At 37.7% G+C, this 21,193-nt stretch overlaps 1 protein-coding gene across 1 annotated transcript in view; it reads left to right on the top strand.

The window, feature by feature from the left end:
• The first annotated feature begins 4,680 nt into the window (after window positions 1–4,680).
• Window positions 4,681–21,193, top strand: part of LOC106070787 (homeobox protein ceh-32-like) — a 59,765-nt gene continuing 43,252 nt past the window's right edge. Inside the window, exon 1 of the mRNA XM_056022681.1 lies at window positions 4,681–5,712. Coding sequence (XP_055878656.1) covers window positions 4,946–5,712 — 767 coding nt within the window. The 5' untranslated portion in view covers window positions 4,681–4,945. The remainder of the gene's footprint in view (window positions 5,713–21,193) is intronic.

The raw sequence follows: 21,193 nt of genomic DNA, 5'->3' as shown, positions 1-21,193 counted from the left end.
TATTGTGGGATGAAGGTAAAGGGAATATGGTGAAACATTTCGACCAGGACTCGAACATTCCCAACTCAGTTTCAGGGGTTTAAAAAAAAATGGGTTGGGCTAAAGTTTACAAAACTATTTTCTTCCTTTTTAGTTTTGAGTGACGTAGCTCTTTTATCCTTATTTCTTTGTGTCTTAACTGGTAATACATAATCAGAGACAAACAAAACCAGATACAAACACGGGGCTACAAACATACAAACTTCTCTTCTTCGTCTAACACTCAACACATTGTTAACTAGGTCAGCCCGTGTTGTCCAAGTGATTCAGATATACTGTGACGTCGTCGAGTCCAAACCGTTGACCTTCCCATCCACTCCCCCCCCATCTTTTTTCCCCCACTTTTCGAAATTGAAACCTTTAAGTCAGCTTGCTCACATTTCACTTGACTACTGCTTGACCACTCCAGATCCACAGCGTTCTAAAACTATCCTCTGTCACGCCCAAACACCCTTTTTTTTTTTCATTATGCTTACATTTTCCAAAAAAATAAATAATACTAAGTTTAAATTCGGGGCCAACTATAAGCACCGTAGTCGCCCCGAAGATGGCTGCCTGTTTGTGCGGTTTGCGCGCTGGACTGTCCTTTAGATTTATCGATGGTCCAGGGTTCAAACCCTGCCCGCTCCCATCCCCAGTCGTCCTGCGGGAGGTTTGGACTAGGAAGTAGATTATCTTCAACTCTGAAGGAACATCCGAAACATCTCAAACAAACAAACGAAGAATTAGACATATTTTTTTTTGGTAATATTCAAGTTCTTACATTAGGTCCAAAGTTCACTATAAACAATATTCACAAGGGTATCGTGCAGCCAGCTCAGTGGTAATATACATTAACTTTCCCAATACAAAATACAAAAGCACAAACATATACACACCCAAACCATAAAAAACCCCATAAAAATACACACACAGCACACACACAATCTGTCAAACAAATACTAACACATACCCGAACATACACGAGCGAAAAATACAAACACTCAAACAGAAAAACACACACACACATACACAAACGTAAGCGCACACTGAAATACAGACACACAGACAAACACATAGACAAACACATAGACAAACACGTAGACAAACACATAGAAAAACACATAGACAAACACATAGAGAAACACATAGAGAAACACATAGACAAACACATAGACAAACACATAGAGAAACACATAGAGAAACATATAGACAAACACATAGACAAACACACAGAGAAACACATACCAACAAAATGATAGGGCCCCTATTCTATCATTTCTATTCATGAAATCCAAAAAACAAAAACAAAAAACAACAACAAAGAAACAAAGAAACTAACAAACAAACAAAAACAAACCAAACAATTTCCCCCCTCCGAGAAAGAGAAACCAACAATAAACGAACAGCCTGACTGGTGTGGCAGTGAGTTACAACAAAAAATAAAACAATTGTAAAAATGTTACACAACTATCCTGGACCTTACAGTACTGTGCCCTGAAGACTTAGTTAACATGATTCAGTCTTGTAGTCGGCAGGGCAGTTTTCTTGACTCTTTTCCATTTCTCTAGCAGTGTTTCTCGAACTGTGTTCCGCGGAACCCTAGTCTTCCGCGAGGCCTGAATAGGTGTCCCGCGAACTACTGGAGTAATTCACAAAGTAGGCCACCACTTTAATTAATCCGTCTAAAAAAAATAAGCAAAGCGTTCCGCTAAATACTCAGAATGTGCAAAAGTGTTCCGTTAAGGAAAAAGTTTGGGAAACACTGTTCTAGCGATGACATGAGACAGGTGATGTAACAATTTAACTAGTAGCGAACGTGAGGCCAGAACAATGGCCAGTTGGCCTAACTGATGTCCCAGTGAAGCTCAAAGGTTACAAAGTTAAATTTATCCAAGTGTCGGGCTTTGAAATCGGGATAATTTGTCATACTTGTGTATACACCACCCACAGCCAACACAGAGAAAGCAACAAAACATATACCAGACATTATACATCCGTTAGTGACGCAATGTTCTGATGCTGTCCGACTAGTTATGGGAGATTTCAATCCTCTCGTTAGCTCAACACTTGCCAACATATACTCAATATGTTAATTGTCCCCACAAGGCACGACAAAACTTTGGACATGTGTTATAGCAACATAAAAATGGCCTACACACCTCTATCGTTTTTTCCCCTCTGAGAGTCGGACCACACTTACACCCGTGTACTATCCGGTTTTAAAAACAACAAAACCCGAAGTATAGTCCATCCAGTCACGGTCTGACGACGCTGTTTGTAAACAACTGCCCGGACAGATGAACTTAACACAACTGTTAATTCGTACATCCAGTTCTGTGAAAACATAATGATATCAAAGAAGAAAATTAAAAACATTCAGTAATAATAGACCCTGGATGACCAACATTAAAAATTAACATTCTGTCGTCATCGAGAATTCATAGAAGTCTATTTATAAAGCGCTGGTTATGAGTGTTTATGTGTTGTTTTTATCGTGTGTGAATGTTGTTCGTATGTGCATCTTTATCGTGCATCTATATTGTTATTGTACAGTAGTTACACTGAGGCTGTCAATTGTAGTCAAACCGAATTTCCATTTGATTGGATCAATAAAAGTTATCTTATCTTAAAAGATACAGATCTAAACCTAATCTAAACAATAACATTTTTAAAAAGTTTACTTATAATTACTTTTATACCATCGTGAAGACGGTCCGATGTGCATATCACACGAATAGGTGGCCAGTTCATGGTCTACTAGCTTTTTCTCTAGCACGAGTAGCCAGAGGGCAGCACCATTTGTTATAGTTCGTTTCAAACTAGTCACAGAAAAAAAAAAGTAAAGTTTCCCCCTTTTCCCCTGCTCTAATGGGTACCTGGGGGAAAATGGGGAAAAGTTTAGGCGGTTGGTCGTTGTGCTGGCCACATGACCCCCATTGTTAACGGTGGGTCACAGAAACAGATGCCCTATAGACCACAAGGTTTTAGAGGGGGAGTAGTCTCTGAGCTTATTCCTGACGATTCGGTTCGTCTGCCGCCGCACTGCTGACGCCATTAATGTGGCAATTTGAATCTTCTCAAGTTAATTCAGTTCCTCGATATCTGCAGACTGTAGGTCAGATCCTTATTCACTAGATAGACCTAACTAGATCAGTCAAAAGCATTTACTTTTTTTTTGACTTAACTCTTTCTCTCCTAACAGACGATACCAGCGTTGATTCCATCAGAATGTGGTAAATAATTACGGAGAGAAAGAGTTAATATATGTATTAATAATGAGGTGTGTCCTAAATTAATAACACATAAACAATAAGATGTCTCATAACTCAGGCCCACCGCCAAAGATTGGGGTTGTGGTTGGGGGGGGGGGGGAAAGATTGTAGTCCAGCGGGCCTAACACTAACAGATAGGGGGAAGGCCTTCAAGCTTTTATTATTCATCTTGATTAGGTATTTGAAGGTTTTGGCGTGTGGAGGGACACGGCAGAGGGGGCCAACACGTATCCAGTTGTCTTGGGCAAAAATATCTCTGGCGGCAGGCCTGCCTGGGAGGGGAGGGGGTGTGAATGAGTGGTAAAGAGCTTGGCTTCCAAACCGATAGTTCCCGGGTTCGAATCTCGGTGAAAACAGGAACTTCATTATTTTTAGGACGCCCTCAGTCCGTCCAACTCTGATGGATACCTGCCATTAAATTGGAATGTAAATACGATTGGACATTGTGCTAGCCACATGACACCCTCGTTCACCGTCGGTCATAGAAACAGATGACCTTTTCATAGATCACAAGGCCTGAAAGGTTGTTGTTTTTCGGTCAGCCTAAATGTACGTATAACTTAACAAAATTATTTCTTCATAATTGTATATAGAACATAAGATGTCTTCCAATTTCCAACAGTCAATATATCTTAAATTATAAAATAATAACATGTATAAATGTAGATATAACATAAAAATGTGATGTTTGTTAAAATTAGAAGACGGACACAGATTTCAAAAAGAAATAATTGCACAATTAAACTATGTCTTTCTGTGGTCATCAGTGGTCTAAGTCTGACCAAAAAAAGCCAAATTTGGTTCCTGTTTGATAGACAATATCATAGGGTAAAAAAAATATTTGAAGGAAAAAAATTCGAGAGAGAAAAATCTGGGCTATGTTGGGCCTATTTGGTCTAGTCGGATGAGTACAACACATTTTCACCCTTAGGCTGTTGATGGCTTTATTTTTCCTGGCCACTTCACTCCACCGCGTAGGGATATGCGTTGTAAGGGGAGAGAAAACACTGGCAGCCCTTCTCTCTCTCTCTCTTATCTATCCAGCGCGAGTAACAAGCCCCTGTCAAGTCGTGACATGGAGAAATGAGTGACGTGGCGTATCGCCCCGCCCACTGTTGGGCTCCAGGCTGGCTCGGAGCTGGAGCGGCGAATGAGAACCAGGGCAAGGAGGGGGTGCCTGCCTGTCACGCAAGTGGGCCGTCTCGTATCGCTCACCATCTCCTGACCGGCTGGAAGCTAGCAGCTTTTTTTTTTCTCAACCCCCTGACACTTGCAAGTCTTGAAACCCACCGGGGGCTGGCTTCTCTTTCTCGCGGGTTAGCCATAATATTACCCCCTGATCTGGGAACGCCCCCTACCCAGGTCTCTCTATCCAACTCCAGTCACGGATAGCATTGTGATAATAAAACCTAGCCCAGATAGGAGTTGATTCGTACAGTGAGACGACCGCCTTGGTTTGTTCTGATTCCTGTTTCACATGAACCTTCTGATTGCTTCTATGAGATAGACTAGAAAAACTATACCAGAAGAAAATCAGAAAGCACCAGACAACGATTATAGGAGTTTGTTTTTGAGTCGCTTTTTAGTGGAAGAGGTTGAATTTCAGTGAACGCTATATTTTGTTTATAGTGGTTGTTTCTTTTATTCAATGGATGGATCTACGGTGTTCTAACAAGTTAGCCGTCCCGGTGGGACTGTCCCCCACACAGTCCGTGAAGTCCGTCACTGCGGCAGCGGCTGCGGCAGCCACGGCGGCGGCGTTTAATTTCGCCAATGGTTTCCCTGCATCTGCTTTCCAGACGAGCGCCATGTTCGGACTCTACGGGCTAGAGGGGCCCATCCCGGCCATGTTGCCTCTGCCGACTCTGCATTTCACTCCGCACCAAGTGGCCAAGGTGTGTGAGACTCTGGAGGAATCGGGCGACATTGAGCGTCTCGGCCGCTTCTTGTGGTCGCTCCCTGTCAACCCGAGCGCCTGCGAGGCATTGAACAAGCACGAATCCGTCATCAGGGCCAGGGCGCTGGTCTCCTTCCACACGGGGAACTTCAGGGATCTTTACCACATCCTGGAGCACCACAAGTTCACCAAGGAATCCCACGCCAAGCTGCAGGCCATGTGGCTAGAGGCGCACTACCAGGAAGCCGAAAAACTCCGCGGAAGGCCCCTGGGGCCCGTGGACAAGTACCGCGTGAGAAAGAAGTACCCGCTTCCCAGGACGATCTGGGACGGGGAACAGAAGACCCACTGCTTTAAGGAACGGACACGGAACCTTCTGCGGGAGTGGTACCTTCAGGATCCTTACCCGAACCCCACAAAAAAACGGGAGCTGGCCCAGGCGACGGGCCTGACTCCAACACAAGTTGGAAACTGGTTTAAAAACCGACGCCAGAGGGACAGAGCTGCCGCCACTAAGAACCGGTAAGTCGATCTTAAAACATAGCACTTAATCATACAATCACAATTCAAAAACTACGCCCGATGTATTGATTTGACTAAACCTATTGTAAATTCAAGTTCAATTTGAAGACATTGTTTCGAAATCGATACCCAGATTTGTTTCATTCATTTTGTTGTAAAATTAATTTTCCATTCGATTCTATATGCGATATGCGATACATTTTGCAGTCACTTTAAACGGAGGAAGTAATAGTTCTATCGGTATGTAGATCTTCTAAACATAATAAATTCCAAATTATTAGAGTAAAAAATTACAAATAAACAAAACGTCAAAGACCACATTTTTAAATTTAAAATTTATTTTATAAGACAAGATTCTTTACTCTCGTTTAGTGTCATAGAACAATAATTTAGTGTTCCAAATACCCACCAGACGATTACTATGTTTCCTTCATCAAATAAAGTATTAAATAGTTATAAACTAACGTCACATCAAACCGAATACTGTCTCAAATGAACTAAATAAGATTTTTATTAAATAAAAGAATTTCTTTTGCTTGCGATGAATCGCCAATGGATGATCTTCCACCATAGTTGGATTGTGTGGAGCAGTGATGCCCAACCTAATTCAATCTGCGGGCCATTTTAATTTCCAACATTGGTGTCGCGGGCCACATGATGTAAAAGATACAAAAAACTTAATGAAATTGACCTGAAACTATTTTATTTCAAACCTGAGGATCTAGTACTCACATTGAATTATTGGGATATTTGAATTTTCTCTTTATACTTCAAAAAATGACGTAAGTTTTGTTTATATTTTGTTGTTCTTATTTTTTTTTTTTGTTAAAACAGCCACACAGACACTTTCTTTATAAAAACAAACATGTTGGCTAGCAATGGTATCATGTTCTACAAAAAAGTAAAGATTCTATAATCCTATTTCATGAACGCACAAATGTTTAAAGCCTTGTTAGTAATCCATTAGAAAAAGTTAACGGCCCAAACATAGGTAAAGATACATTTTGAACATTGGGAGGGGGGGGGGGAATTTCTGTATTTGTGCCGACATTTCGGCGGGCCGGATGGAAGCACGTCGCGGGCCGGATCTGGCCCGCGGGCCGTATTTTGGGCATCACTGGTGTGGAGCATTCACGTCAAGAAATTATGGCATCATTATAGACCTAGATAATAATGTTTTCAGATTTGCCAAACACAATAATAATAAAAATTAAATTATAATTACCTCAACCCTGGCAGTGCTAAAATATGAATATATAAGTTCATTTACATAATAATAATACAAGTTATGTACATATTACAAAAAGTATGCAAATTATTTGAAGTCTAAATTCAACGCCAAATTGCAATATTTAATTTTTCCGGTTTAAACAATGTTCTATAGAGAATGAGGCGTCAGTCTTTCAATAAATCTATTCTTATAAAAAGAAAAAGAACCTTAACTTTAGTGAAAACCTGAAACTTGCTTTATTTGTCTTGTGCGTTGATGGATGTGTAATCTCTTCTACTGAATAAACAAAAAATAAAATTATAATTTTTTTTTGTTATTTTAAGATACACTACAGTGAAGAGCTACGGAACAAAATTATTCATTTAAAACCAAGTAAAGATTCATTAATGATTCCTGAATTCTATAAGCCCGGATACATAATAGGGCTTAATCCGTATATGGACTAACTCTGCATATAAGTAGTTAGGCAATAGATATAATTACAGCTCAGAAGATTTTTGACCTAGCTTTGTGCAATAAGTCAGAACTGACCGAAAATCCGATTTTTTTTGTTTTTATTTAATTTTGGATGAAATTAGTCGAAAAAGATTTTGTTTTGTTTTGTTTTTTAAAACTTCAATACTTTTTATGATAAGATAAAAAAATGAGTTTTAAATTGACGTTAAAGCTACAAATAATAATAATAATAATAATAATAATAATAATAATCTTTATATTCCATAAGGAATTTGTCTTACAATTTGTGCATTACACCAAAACAAAACATAATAATAGAAAACCAAAATATACATTCACACCAGACTCACTCATTTTACATGCGATAAGTTTATATCAGATTGTTTCTATTTAATGATTTGATTGCCAGGGGAATAAAGGAGTTGGCGTGTCTGTTTTGTCTTTGCTATCGGTGTCTTGTATCTCCTTTGTGATGGCAAAATCACAAAACCCTGACCCCCAAAGGTGGAGCTTTTATTTCTAGAATCTTTTTAGTTTTCTTATGAATGTTTTTTCTCAAGCAGCTGTACACCACTATAGGTCTCCTGTCTCTTATTTACGTATCAAAATATAAACTGTATATATCAATTGTTTTTATACAATGAACATGTATAAGTACCTATGTATAAATAAAGATATAAAGATGGATATTCTTCAGACACGAAAAGTCTTTATTAAAAATGTATATTAATAAATAAAAAGAAATATAAACAAAACACCGTTTGTAAGATCACTAAAGTTAGAGGTACTTCAGGACAGAGGAGAAAAATTGTAAATAGCAATATTGCGCAAACCACTAAAACTATAAGTTATAAATACAAAACCCCACAACCTAATACTCATAAAAAGATAAAAATAAAAGCACATTTCTTATTCCATAAGCTGGAACTAGTTTGTATAATCCGATTTTCCCCCCTATTTCCATTAGTGCATGGGAACGGGTTGCCTGAATCAGCCAAGAGAATCAATGATTAAGCAGACTTTAAGTCTCTTAATTAACATACACGTCTAGATTTACACATGGACACGGGTGGGACGAAATTATCTTTTTTTTTTTGAAAGAACGTCTGTAATTTATAAGATAACTGTCTACACACATTTTTTAGATTCTACAACTAGAGTCTATTTAGAAATAAAAAACGCAATCATAAATAAACACATGAATAAACACATTTATCAAAACATGATTTTCTTTGACCAGTGGTTCCCAAACTTTTTTCCTTAACCCTTAAAATGCTGAGCTGTTTTACAAATGAGTGTATACAAAACGGAATTACAATTCTGATGTTTAAAGGCTAAGCTACCACACGCGCTTTAAAGGTTAACAGAATGCTTCGCATATTCTGAGAATTTAGCGGAACACTTTGCTCATTCTGAGAATTTAGAGGAACACTTTGCACATTCTGAGAATTTAGCGGAACACTTTGCACATTCTGAGAATTTAGCGGAACACTTTGCACATTCTGAGAATTTAGTGGAACACTTTGCACATTCTGAAAATTTAGCGGAACACTTTGCACATTCTGAGAATTTAGCGGAACACTTTGCACATTCTGAGAATTTAGCGGAACACTTTGCACATTCTGAGAATTTAGCGGAACACTTTGCACATTCTGGGAATTTAGCGGAACACTTTGCACATTCTGAGAATTTAGCGGAACACTTTGCTTATTTTTTTTTAGAGCGATTTATTCCCGTGTTGGCCAATTAGTTAATCTAATAGTTCGGGGAGCACGTATTCCGGCCTCGTGGAACACTAGGGTTCCGCGGATCACAGTTTGTGAAACACTGACCATTGAAAACTAAACCCGAGTGAAAGTGAGACCTCTCTAGAGACGTGTACCAACAACACAACAATGGGGAAACAATCTATTTCTGTCCAGTAATGAAGTCAATATTAACAATATAACCTGACTTCAATGAACTGATACTAACCTGGGACCTCCTATAGTTAGTTGGACTTGGAGAATTGATCCGATCTAATCATGATTTTTCACCTAGGGAGAGAAAGAATTGAATACAAGGTCCTTTAGAGCGTGATTGTTCTCTTTAGACGGCATGGGATCTATTCGCTGGAGCTAATACATAATTTATCTTATCTTATCAATTACAGAAGCTCCTTAAAAAAATATAAGTACGACTTGCGGATATTTAAATGCTAATCTAGACGTAGGGATACATTGCATCTATACTAAGTCGTTTTTTTTTTTCTTGTAGCTAACCGATTCAAGCAACTCACTCCATATTGTGTCCCTTTGCAGTATGATAGTTTTCAATACTTTGCTATCTAGATTAAGGCATAAGAAATTTGACTTTATCTTAGTGTTTTCGTGAGCATTTAATGGTTAATGCTTTTTTGAATATTAAGCTATAATTTTATGTTATTTGTACTATATTGCTTCTTCATATAACTATATAACTATAACCCTGTCCTAGAGTGTTACTTTGTTACATTGTTTAACTTATGGTGTCGCTAAGTTTAGGTATTTACTTTGGATAGACTATTATAGGCTTGTGTAGAGTGTGTTTCGATGTTTGTGAGATTAAAAATACTATACACGTTTTGGTGTCAAAGACTCAAAATTGATGTTAAAGTTTTGGTTAATAATAATAATAATAATAATAAATAATAATAATAATAATAAAGGGACTACAACGAATTTTATTTATCTCTAATGAAGCTTATATTATCTCGTTTCTAGCATAATAATAATAATAATAATATTATCTTCATTATCAATAAGGAATGACTCTTACAAATTGCGCATTGCACATATAACAAAACAAAACACTGTATCGATAATCATGTTCATATTCGATTAGGCCTATACCAGCCCCTCTGTAAAATTGTGAAATGTTTATATAAGATAGCTGGAGCCTTGATTGCATCTAATTAATAAAGAGGCAAACAAAAGAGTCCGTGTATCTGTCTTTGAGATCGGAGAATTGCATCTTGTTAGAGTTAGAGATAATGTTATAGTTAGAATTGGCTTGTTATATTGTTCCGAGATATATCCCACAACATTTCGTGTTTTTTTGTATTCAAATCATGACCTAACAGCTGTTCAACGGCAATGCCCGGGAAGCGATTTTTTTTTTATGAGAAGCTGAATTCCTTTATAATTATTTTGTTATTATTCTTAAAGATTTACGCAATAAACTAAACAATATCAAGGCGTGAAATTGAGCTCCGAGATTACCGACCGAATATTACCTATAAACAGAATAGCTTAAAACAATGATTCTGATTTGTTAAAAAAGATCTTATCCTCTCTTATTAAAAAAAAAAAAAAAAACATAATACAGATTATCAACACCTTACTTTATTTTACACACCGGATACCAAAAAGCCTGCGAGTTGCAGGTTTCCCGCCATGAATGAGAATCTCCAATTATTCATTAACGAATTTTGCTTTATTATTTTAAAAGTCCACACCATAAGTCAATCCGAGTTATCTTTTCTTTGTTTTCCAATTTCAAATGTTTATCGTTCTTGGCGCAACGCAATTCAGAGAGGAACTCGAGAGAGACGGATATTTTTAAATTGAAGACCATTTCATAGATCACAAAAGGAAATCGTTAACAAATTTCGAAACATTGAGAAAAATTTTAAAATAGATTTTAAAATAGCCATAGTAAACACTACCTAGAACGCCAAGATATAAGATTACTGTTCCTAATCTAGTTTTTTTTTTCCTACCTAGACGGCGAATCTAATAGTGCTGGAAATTGCGCATAAATTATTATAACAATTATTAAAACACTTCTCTAGTCAAAACTTTTTGTATTTTGTACACCGAATATACCAAAAAATAAAAAAATAAAAAAAAACTTGTTATTTATTGATTCGACTCCATTTATGACAGCGGTTCCCAACCTTTTAAGCCCGGCGACCCCTTTTTTACAAACCCCCACTCTGCCTCGACCCCCTCCACACACACATAAAGCAATAGAAGAATAGATAAAAACCATCCATATTTTTGATGGTCTTAGTCGACCCCCTGACAAATCGTCATTCGACCCCCAAGGGGGATCGCGAACCACAGGTTGAGAACCCCTGATTTATGAAAATTTCCAACATTTAAACCTCAAAAGGACCAAGCATTCTGACCTAACTTAGAGCCGGACATTAGCAAAAGTTTTGATCTAGCTATACAGTTGTTGTCATGGAAACTGATTCTGTGCGCTCTTTTCCATTATTTAAAAAAAAAAAAGAAATTATTCCCCTTTCAGACATTGTGATCTATAGGGCAGTTGAAGTAAAGGTCGTCAGTTTCTGTGACCCATGGTGAACGTGACCAGCACAACGGCCAACCGCCTTTACTTCCCCCCCCCCCCAAACTAGAGCTGGGTGGGCTCAGAGGCGCCCAAAGATCCTGAAATTAAAAATCCCAGTCTTCACCAGAATATTCGAACCCGGGACCAATCGCTTTATGGATCAGCCATCGCGCCTTCAGAACAAAAAAAATGTATAATGTCATCAATTAATGTCCAACCGTTTTAGTCGAGCTTATAATTGTGTACCGAGTAGAATTACGTATCGAGGGGGGTCTGTTGACATCGACTTAATCCATTGTAATAGATCAATCAAATCAATCAAATCACCGATGGTTTATGGTCTATTGAAGCAATCCCAGATTTATGGAACCGAAAAATCAATCCCTAATTAAATGTTCAATAAGTTCCATTGCTGCATTGAAAACTTCAATTGGCGGCCGCTGTAAAAGATATAATATGTATCCACTTTACCGGGATTGATATTAATGAATAGGGGATTTGTTTGTCTGAATGAATCGTACAACCAAAGAGTTGAGTCCCTTTGAAAGGGAGAGACCTGTTAATAATGTAGAAGGTATAAGTTTTGTTGAAAATATATGTACCCGCCGTGGCTCTTGAAAAATAATGGAAACTCTTTTCTACCCAGCGCCCTCGAGGGCACAAACTTTACTCAGGGCGCAGTCGAACATGAGTTTCGTTCGAACGTGTTCAGTTAAGTTGCCTTGATTATTGAGTCGTCTGCTGTCGTCCATGGCCTGGAGTCATAGAGTAACCTGTTTCAGACATTAAAGAGGGTTGAGAGGGTGGGGTGGGTGGGGGGAATATACAGCGTTCCGCTTGGGAGGGAGAGAAAGGAGGGACGTGTATCGTGGAGGGGGGAGTGGAAAACATATCCGTAACGTATGTAGGAAGTGTGAACAATGCAAACGCCCTCCGCGCCCGGCGCCCCCCCCCCCCCCAAAACGGCCTGTGTGTTACTTATATGTGAAGTTATAGGCTAGTTTAATGCACAGGGCAATGTTGCACTTTCAACAGTTCGGTGAGTAGCTTGGGGCGTCCATTATGTGAACATATCCTCAGCGCCCCTTTCCCCCCAAACCGTCACGGCTTCATCGACATCAAATGATGTTCAGTCGTCCTCAAAATTATCTTCTCTTATAATGTCTCTTATTAGAGCGTTGTCTTATTAGTTCTATGTGACTCTATTTTATAAAGTCGTTCTCACTATTTCGATCTCTTTCTCTCTATTTGGATCTCTTTCTTTCCTTTTCTCTTTTTCTCTTTTTTTCTCTGCTACAATTTCTCAGTTCTCTCTTTTTTTCAATACAAAGTATTTTTGTGAAAATATCGCCAACACAATTCGGACTCTCTAAAGACTCGATTATACAATGACTTGTTAACAATACAAATAGAAGCATCTTCTCTTCAGTTCGGATTCAAGAAGTCGTCTGCTTAAACTTTGGAATGAGTTACATCCCTTTAATTAAAAAAAAAAAAAAAAAACTGACAACAGATAATTAAATATTTTAGAACAAAATATTATAGTCCAATTAATATGGGTTATCTCTCTTTCAATTTTTTTTTTTTTACAAAGCTTATATCAACCCACTCTTTCCGTCTGGTAAAAATTGTATGCTGCATAATATTCTTTGAATTTCCCATTTTCGGATCAAGTTGAAACTTTGAACAATTATTCATGGTTCCTAACCAGAATTGTTGCGAAAAACATAAATCCGAAATAAAACCGAACCAATTAATTAAAATTCTGATTCTATTTTATGTGTGTATTTTGAAATAGAATCTTGCACTATTGAGACATGTGAATGTAAATGTACCCTTACATAAGTTTTTAAAAAAATATTATTTGTTTCTCTCTCTCTCTCTCTCTCTCTCTCGTATTATATCTCGCTTGCATTAACTACCACACAGTGAACCAAAAAAAAAAACAAAAAAAATTATTTAAATCAATGTAAGTTTTATGATCCGTAACAATAGTAGGGGTTTCACATTTATGGAGATAAGACCTTAAATAGCAAGCTTTTTTGGGGTGGGGTTATTCTTCACTTTCTAGCGATTTAACTGAATTGTATCACTTAAAGAACGTAATTGAGATCTTAAAAAAATAACAACTGGTGTGAACCAAGAGCTAATTACTGTGATTATTTATTTGTGTGTGAGAATCTCCATTATAATAATAATTATATTTATTCTATCAATAGTAACAAAATCGTAACATCACTGGGATGTTTGCAAGCTAGATTTGTAAATGCCATCTTATTTTTTCATGCATCGACGTAGACCTACATTCAGATGTCAAAAAGTAATGACATCTATCAATTGTAGACCTAGATCTACATGTCAGGCTCGGTGGTTGAGTTGCTTGGCTTCAGCATTAGGGATACCAAGTTCGAATCCTGATGAGTACTTGGATTTTTCAATTTCGAAATACTTAGGGCGCCTATGGGGTCCTTCCAGCTCTAATGGGTACCTGACATTAGTTGGGGGAAAAGTAAAGGCGGTTGCATTTTGTGCTGGCCACATGACAACCGTAGGTTACAGAAACAGATGACCTTTAAATCATCTACCCTAAAGGTCGCAAAAGTATGAACGGGGGAACTTTGCTTTTTTCTTTTTTATGTAGCTTGTTTTATCTTGCAAATATATTTATGTGCATCGCGATCGTGTGTCAAGACCGAACAAGACACACTGTCTCATAGCCAAATTAAAAAGACAAGACTGAATTAGCTTAAACCGTATCAAAACTAATGTGTTTATATTCTGTTCTATTTTTACGTCTAAGGGCGCTCACTCTCTACTCCGTTGTTAATAAGTTCTACAACTCTTTCCTTCCGGTATTTAAATCTGCGTCTGTTACTGACCTAAAAAAATGTTTTCAATTATCTTTTTTGTTTTGTTTATCCAGGCCTATAAATAGACTATTGCCCACTAGTAGAGGCAAAACAGACACTATTAATACGACAGAAGAAGTGGCAACGTCCTTGGGGCAATACATATTTATTTGTACCTTCCTCCGGCCGCTTTCGGCTCAATCTCTCTTGTATCCATACACTCAGATAGATCTTTTTGCATATCTGTTTATTCTTTCTTCTGTCTAAAAGCATGTTGTGAAAACATAGGCAATAACAATCAAAGCTATTAGCTATATCACTTTCAGGGGCGGCACACAGGTACGCTTTTGGTTAGCCTAGCAGTGGAGTATCTTGGAGGCCTTATTCGGGGCCGGCTTTAGGCATAAGTAAAATAAGCGGCCTACGGCCTCCGATGGATTGGGACCCCGCACAGGACCCCAAACAACTTTTTAAAGAGAAGAAATTGAACGAAACTCGCGCCCATCGTTAGTGTTGAAGTAAACGGGCCCGACTAGGTTTTAAATACATAGCGTAATTTTATTGTTTCGCTGTTTATTTTTTTTAATTTTTTTTTTTTCATTAGGGGGTGGCCAACAAATTCAATCCGCCTAGGGTCTCTAATTATCTAAGTCCGGCCCTGTTCATTTTGTCTACTGGTTTCGTCAATTATTGGAAGCGTGATGCGTTCATGGGAAAGCTTGCACCCCACTTCGCTTGAAAATAGTGTCACGCCCCTGCATCTTTCAGCAGTATGTCCTGAAATATATATGTGTTGTAGATATCTAAACAGTCCCAGTGTTACTATTGGCTTCAGTGATCAAAGACTAGATATATCTATAGTATAAATATACGCCTTAATTGTAGTTGGCATTATATATATACATATATATATATATATATATATATATATATATATATATATATATATATATATATATATATATATATATATATATATATATATATATATCAAACCTTAGCACCCCCTCCCCCAACCCAGTACTCTAATGTCGATCCATGATTAAAGGCAAGACACTTATTACCGAGGATCAATAGCTGGAGCCTGGGCCCTGGGCAAAGTCGGAGCACATCTGCTCAGCTCTGAGCCCCCCCCCCCACCCACCCCCCGAGGGCGCTTTTAGGAGTCACCCTGTTTCTAGCAAAGCGCTGTACGCACCGTATGCTTTGATATACATGTTTCATCTATCTCAGTAGTAATCCCTATCGATAAAACAGAGATTAGGACGAGAGCTTGGCAATCGCAACATTAGTGCCGGAGTATATATTGAATAAGCCCACTCGGTTTTGGTTATTTTATATAAAAAAAAAATATATGAATTGCTGAATATGATAAAATGTGTAGATCACTGATAAGAAGAAAGTCATTATACGTTATTATTATACGGGTTGTATAACGCTCTTCTGATTATTTTACAAAACTAGTGTTACATTAAATTGTCGAACTGTAACAAAAACGTAACAATGAATTCAAATGTGTAACAAAGTGATTCGGGCAGTAACTCTTGCATATATATATATAGTTTAATAATCGCTCAAATTCGAGTAACAAGAATAAATTATTAGTTCGATGGTCTGAAAGGAAAAATTTCAGGAACGAATCACAGACAAGAATTTGCTTTTTTGTTCCTTGTGTAAATAAAATGTCCACAAAATGTCCACGAAATGTTCACAAAATATACACAAAATGTACACAAAATGTCTATAAAATATCCAAAGGATGTCAAACACTTTTTTTTGTTCCGTTGAAATAGAAAGAAGTGTGTGTGGGTGTGTGTGTGTGTGGGGGGGGGGGTCCTACTTTCTCCGATATATTTTTTCAACAGCGCATAGGAAACGATTTTTTTTCTTCAGTTAATATTTAAAAGTCAAATATGGTGGTGGTTGGACAAAAGTGCTGGATTGTCTTTCGGTTGTCTCGATGGTCTCGGGTTCAAACCCTGCCCGCTGCAGTCCTCTGTTGTTCTGCTGGAGGTTTGGACTAGGAAGTAGATTCTCTTCAACTCCGAAACATGTCAAACAGTTTACAAACAGACAAGCCTACAAACAAAGTCAAAAACTTCAAGTTTTTTTTTTTTTTTTTAAACTTGAATTTCGCACATAGTAGCAGATCCATGTCTCGTTATTTGATAAAAGGTCGCGCCAATAACGCAATTGTCGTGGGTTCGATCCCCGCACTAGCTATTTGTTACAGTTTTATTTTCCAATGACAAATAAAAAAATCTGAATGTTGAGTTTACCAGAGTGTTAAGACATAAAGTATGAATGGATATAAAAAAATGTGAATTAGGCTGCTAGCTTAAATTCTTGTTGCGACTTGCTGTCAGGTTCTTTTCTTGCTTGGCTCATTAAGGGTTACTCAATCACAATAAATTAATACCAAATAAACTCCAGCTCTAAGCTATCCATGAACATAATAATACTTTAATATCCAACTAAGTACACAATGACTTCATCTCTCATGAAATATTAAAACCCAAACACCAGTCCAGGAAACAATTGACTATCAATGGACCTCATTCACCAATTGTAAAAAAAAAAAAACAACATTTAGTCACGTGATAATATTGATAAAACAACGGGAAAAAAAACTGTCACGTGATTGGCATTGTGTATTAAAAATTAGATTGTAATTTGTGTAGAAGAATCAGGTGGCTCAATGTTGTTTGTTTACGATTGGTGAATGAGGTCCATTACTCTCTATCATACAGTATTTTGTTGTTGTTGTTGTTGTTTGGTATACCGGCACAATTTAGGCCATGTCATGCATCTATCATACAAAGAAAACTCACATTCAAAATCATCAGATGTATACTGTTCACATTCATACTTGGGGATATAAACAAAGGGATATAACTCCTACATAATAAAAGATATATCAACAAAGAAATAACACATTCACTCTCGCCATACATGCCCCTGACACGTGATGCCCATTATTCTGGGGATGGTATATACAAGTGTACTGTCATTCTACCCATCCCGGTGGCGCCACTGCCCATGGAGCGCTCAGGTCTGCTTCACATTCATACTTGGGGATACAAACAAAGGGATATAACTCTAGCTAAATACATATATATATCAACAAAGAAATAACACATTCACTCTCACAATACATGCCCCTGACACGTGATGCCCATTATTCTGGGGATGGTATATACAAGTGTACTGTCATTCTACCCATCCCGGTGGCGCCACTGCCCATGGAGCGCTCTGGTCTGCTTCTACACATCTTTCCATTTAGATCTCTTGTAGTCTCCTTGCCCGAACTGTATTTCTTCTTCTACATCCTCAATCCATCGTATCCGTGGTCTGCCTTTGGATCGCCTGCCTTTTGTTTTTTTTTTTGCAGCGTACTGTCATTGCTAAAGATATTTATGCCAGGTTGTTTCTCTAGAGCGTCGACTTTTGTGGTTGCGTGCTTGGGGCGAGGACGGGACCGTAACTAACTTGCTGAGCCCGAGGCTTGGCAGATTTATCTTGTTCATTCTGCTCTGGAACTAAAACTATTCAGCGCGAGCGTTTAATTAATACTAAGTTTATTTCGACTTTAATGTTCTGTGACTGGCACAGCTGACTAAACTTCTGCCGGACCAAATCAACCAAATGATTTGTGGGCCGCCCCTGACGTCTGGTAGCTGGGATGTCCGGCTATTTAACGTCTTGGATGACGTGCGATGTTTTAGGGTAGGCCTGTAGACGCAATCAGGAGCATAAATAATAAATCTGAGGGCGAGTGAGTAATGGTAGCCGCGAGTCATGTGCGTTGATGAGCCGACTGACTATTTGGATAAATAAGAGAAAGAGGCAGAGAGAAAGAGAGAAAGAAAAAGAGATAGAAAAACAGCTAGAGAGATTGATAGAAATAGAGAAGCGGGACTATTATGAATTAGTCCCAGTTTAAATGTACTTAGTAAACTTTAAGGTGTAGTAGGCGAGTGGTTTAAATGCTTATTCTCAAGAAGGCAAAATGACTTATTTCCCACAGCGCCCAATCTGTAACTCTTTCTTGTTTAGAGACAATATTCTAATGTCACTACCCAAAAGTTGTCGCGTCATCAGTTTGTGTGATAATACACAACAAGTTGGGTTCTAGGTTATCATCTTTATAAATAGCTCTATACTTACTTGCGCAGTAACCATACGAGGCAGAGATAGGCAGATGTGTACATAGACAGAGAGTTTGACAAAGAGAGATAGTTGCTGATGAATCTCTGTAACTTTATAAAGATAAAAGATCTATAAATTAATAAACTTTTTGTTTTAAATTATGGTGCTAAATTGTGATTATAACTAAAATTAAATTAATTTCCCTATTCAATGATAGACCCCCGGGGGGAGGGGACGATACCCATTTACACAGTGACGTCGTCATACTACACACACTCACACAAACACACATTCTCACGTTCAACTAATAGTGTCACAGTTGACTGTCCTGGAACTACCAGGGGATGTAACTCAAGCTCCGACACGTCAGAAAACAAGTACCTGACCTAATGATTGCACCTGTAAATCATAACACATCGGACTTAGTGTGTGTGTGTGTTGGGGGGGGGGCGTAACTTGGGTGCGCAGGTGGGCGGGCTAATATGACGTATTCGATCTCTAGGTGACACTCGGCCCGGGTGATCTATCTTAGAGTTTTTAATTGAACATTTTAATGAAGGGAAAGAATCGATTATGCTATAATACTCGGTTCAACTTGTGAGTATCGGGACGTTCGATACGGTTTTAATATTCACCTTAACCTCATAGATCGAGCGCGTATGGTATCGTAAAGTTTATTTCTGAAAGCAAGACTCTTATTTATTTCGACGATTACGAAAGAACGCTTTCAAGTGTACCTAACCTGGTGGGAGCGATGGAGGCGTGTTTAGGGGCGTCGCCCAACTTTCGCATTCCTCATTCCTAAAACGAAATGACAACTAGCCATTTTAATAACATGTGACACTAGGATACGAACATATGACCCCTGGTTTGGAGGCCAAGCGCGTTACCACTCGTGAGAGAAAGAGAGAGAGAGATGCTTACATCGAATAGGTTGGCATTGTTCAAATATTTAGTCATCTTTTAGCAACATGGTTGAGAAAAGAACATTTAACAATTCAGAAACTTGACAAGCATATGCAAATTAGATTATTAGAATTCTAATAACAGAAGTGTGACCTTTTTTTTTCAAGCCTATATAACCCACGGACGCAATGACTTAACACACTTTGTATTTTCCAATGGTAGAGAGCTAGCTCTTCGACCTGTCGTCTGATGATCATATGTTTGAACCCCGCCAGCCGTTATCGTCTGCCGTTCTATAGGAGGTTTTGGGTCAGCAGGAGGAAATATTCTTTGCTAGAGGGACATCCCGAATTTATTATATCATACAAGATTCTAATTAATAATTATTTTTGTAAAAGTATCTAAAGTGATCAGTAAACACTGACATTGATTTTAATTATATTTTTTTTTTTACTTCTAAGAAATGAATTTCTCATTTTAGGTCAATCCTTTGTCCTCGCTTTGAAAAAAAAAAAGTAGGAACAAAGCCCAACCATAGCTACGCCCATGTTTAATTCTTAATCATAAATTATGGTATTGAAAACAAAGCCCCTCTATAACTACGCTGTTGGTAGAATTCGTAACCAGAAAATATGGTATAGAAAACAAAGCCCTTCCATAGCTACGCCCCTGTTATATTCTAAAACCAGAAATTAGGGTACAAAAAATCTTTATTAGATTACTTCTTTAAATATTACAAAAAAATACTGAAAATCTTCGTCGTTATTTAATACAAATAAACGCAACCTGTTTTTTAACCAGAAAATGTTTACTCATTTAGGCACCTGAATCTAATCCGTATTTTCTACGCGGGCTCCACATATTTTTCTTAGAAAAAATACCAAAAAAAAAAAAAAACAACAACAACATCGGACATACAAATAATTATGATCAGTTCCTAATTACGTTACTGAAGAAGTCTGAGGTCTCCTTACTTAGTGATAAGCATTAAAAACTGATCGCGTTATTTTAAATGCTAATTTGCGAACATGAATTTATAATGCAAGGACTGCGGCTGTCTTATACCAACGAACAACATATACCGATGAACAAAATATACCAAAAAACAAAATATACCAAAGAACAATATATACCAAAGAACAATATAAACCAATGACAAAAATATACCAATAAACAAAATATACCAATGAACAAAATATACCAATGAAAAAATATACCAATGAACAAAATATACCAATTAACAAAATATACCAATAAACAAAATATACCAATAAGTCCGGATACGCATCCGTTAACAAGTTTGTCTACTGTGTTATTGTAATTGAAATATGTTTCGATGGCCCCGTGTTCAAACCCAGCCCGCTGCCATCCCCTGCCCTTCCTGCGGGAGGTTTGGACTAGGATGTGCATCTAGATTATCTTCAACTCTGAAGGAACATCAGAACCAGCAACAAACATACAACAAGCATAAGAAAATGTCTGTTTAACAAGAACAGGGGTTTCAATACCATCTTCTAGAACTGGCGTTCAATCCTTGCTATGATAAACGACAGACCAGCAACAAACATACAAC

This window comes from Biomphalaria glabrata, chromosome 3, assembly GCF_947242115.1.
Source record: "Biomphalaria glabrata chromosome 3, xgBioGlab47.1, whole genome shotgun sequence".
In the NCBI taxonomy this organism is placed as follows: domain Eukaryota; kingdom Metazoa; phylum Mollusca; class Gastropoda; family Planorbidae; genus Biomphalaria; species Biomphalaria glabrata.
The sequence above is the reverse complement of the archived record's forward strand: the minus strand, read 5'-3'. Positions and strand labels throughout refer to the sequence as shown.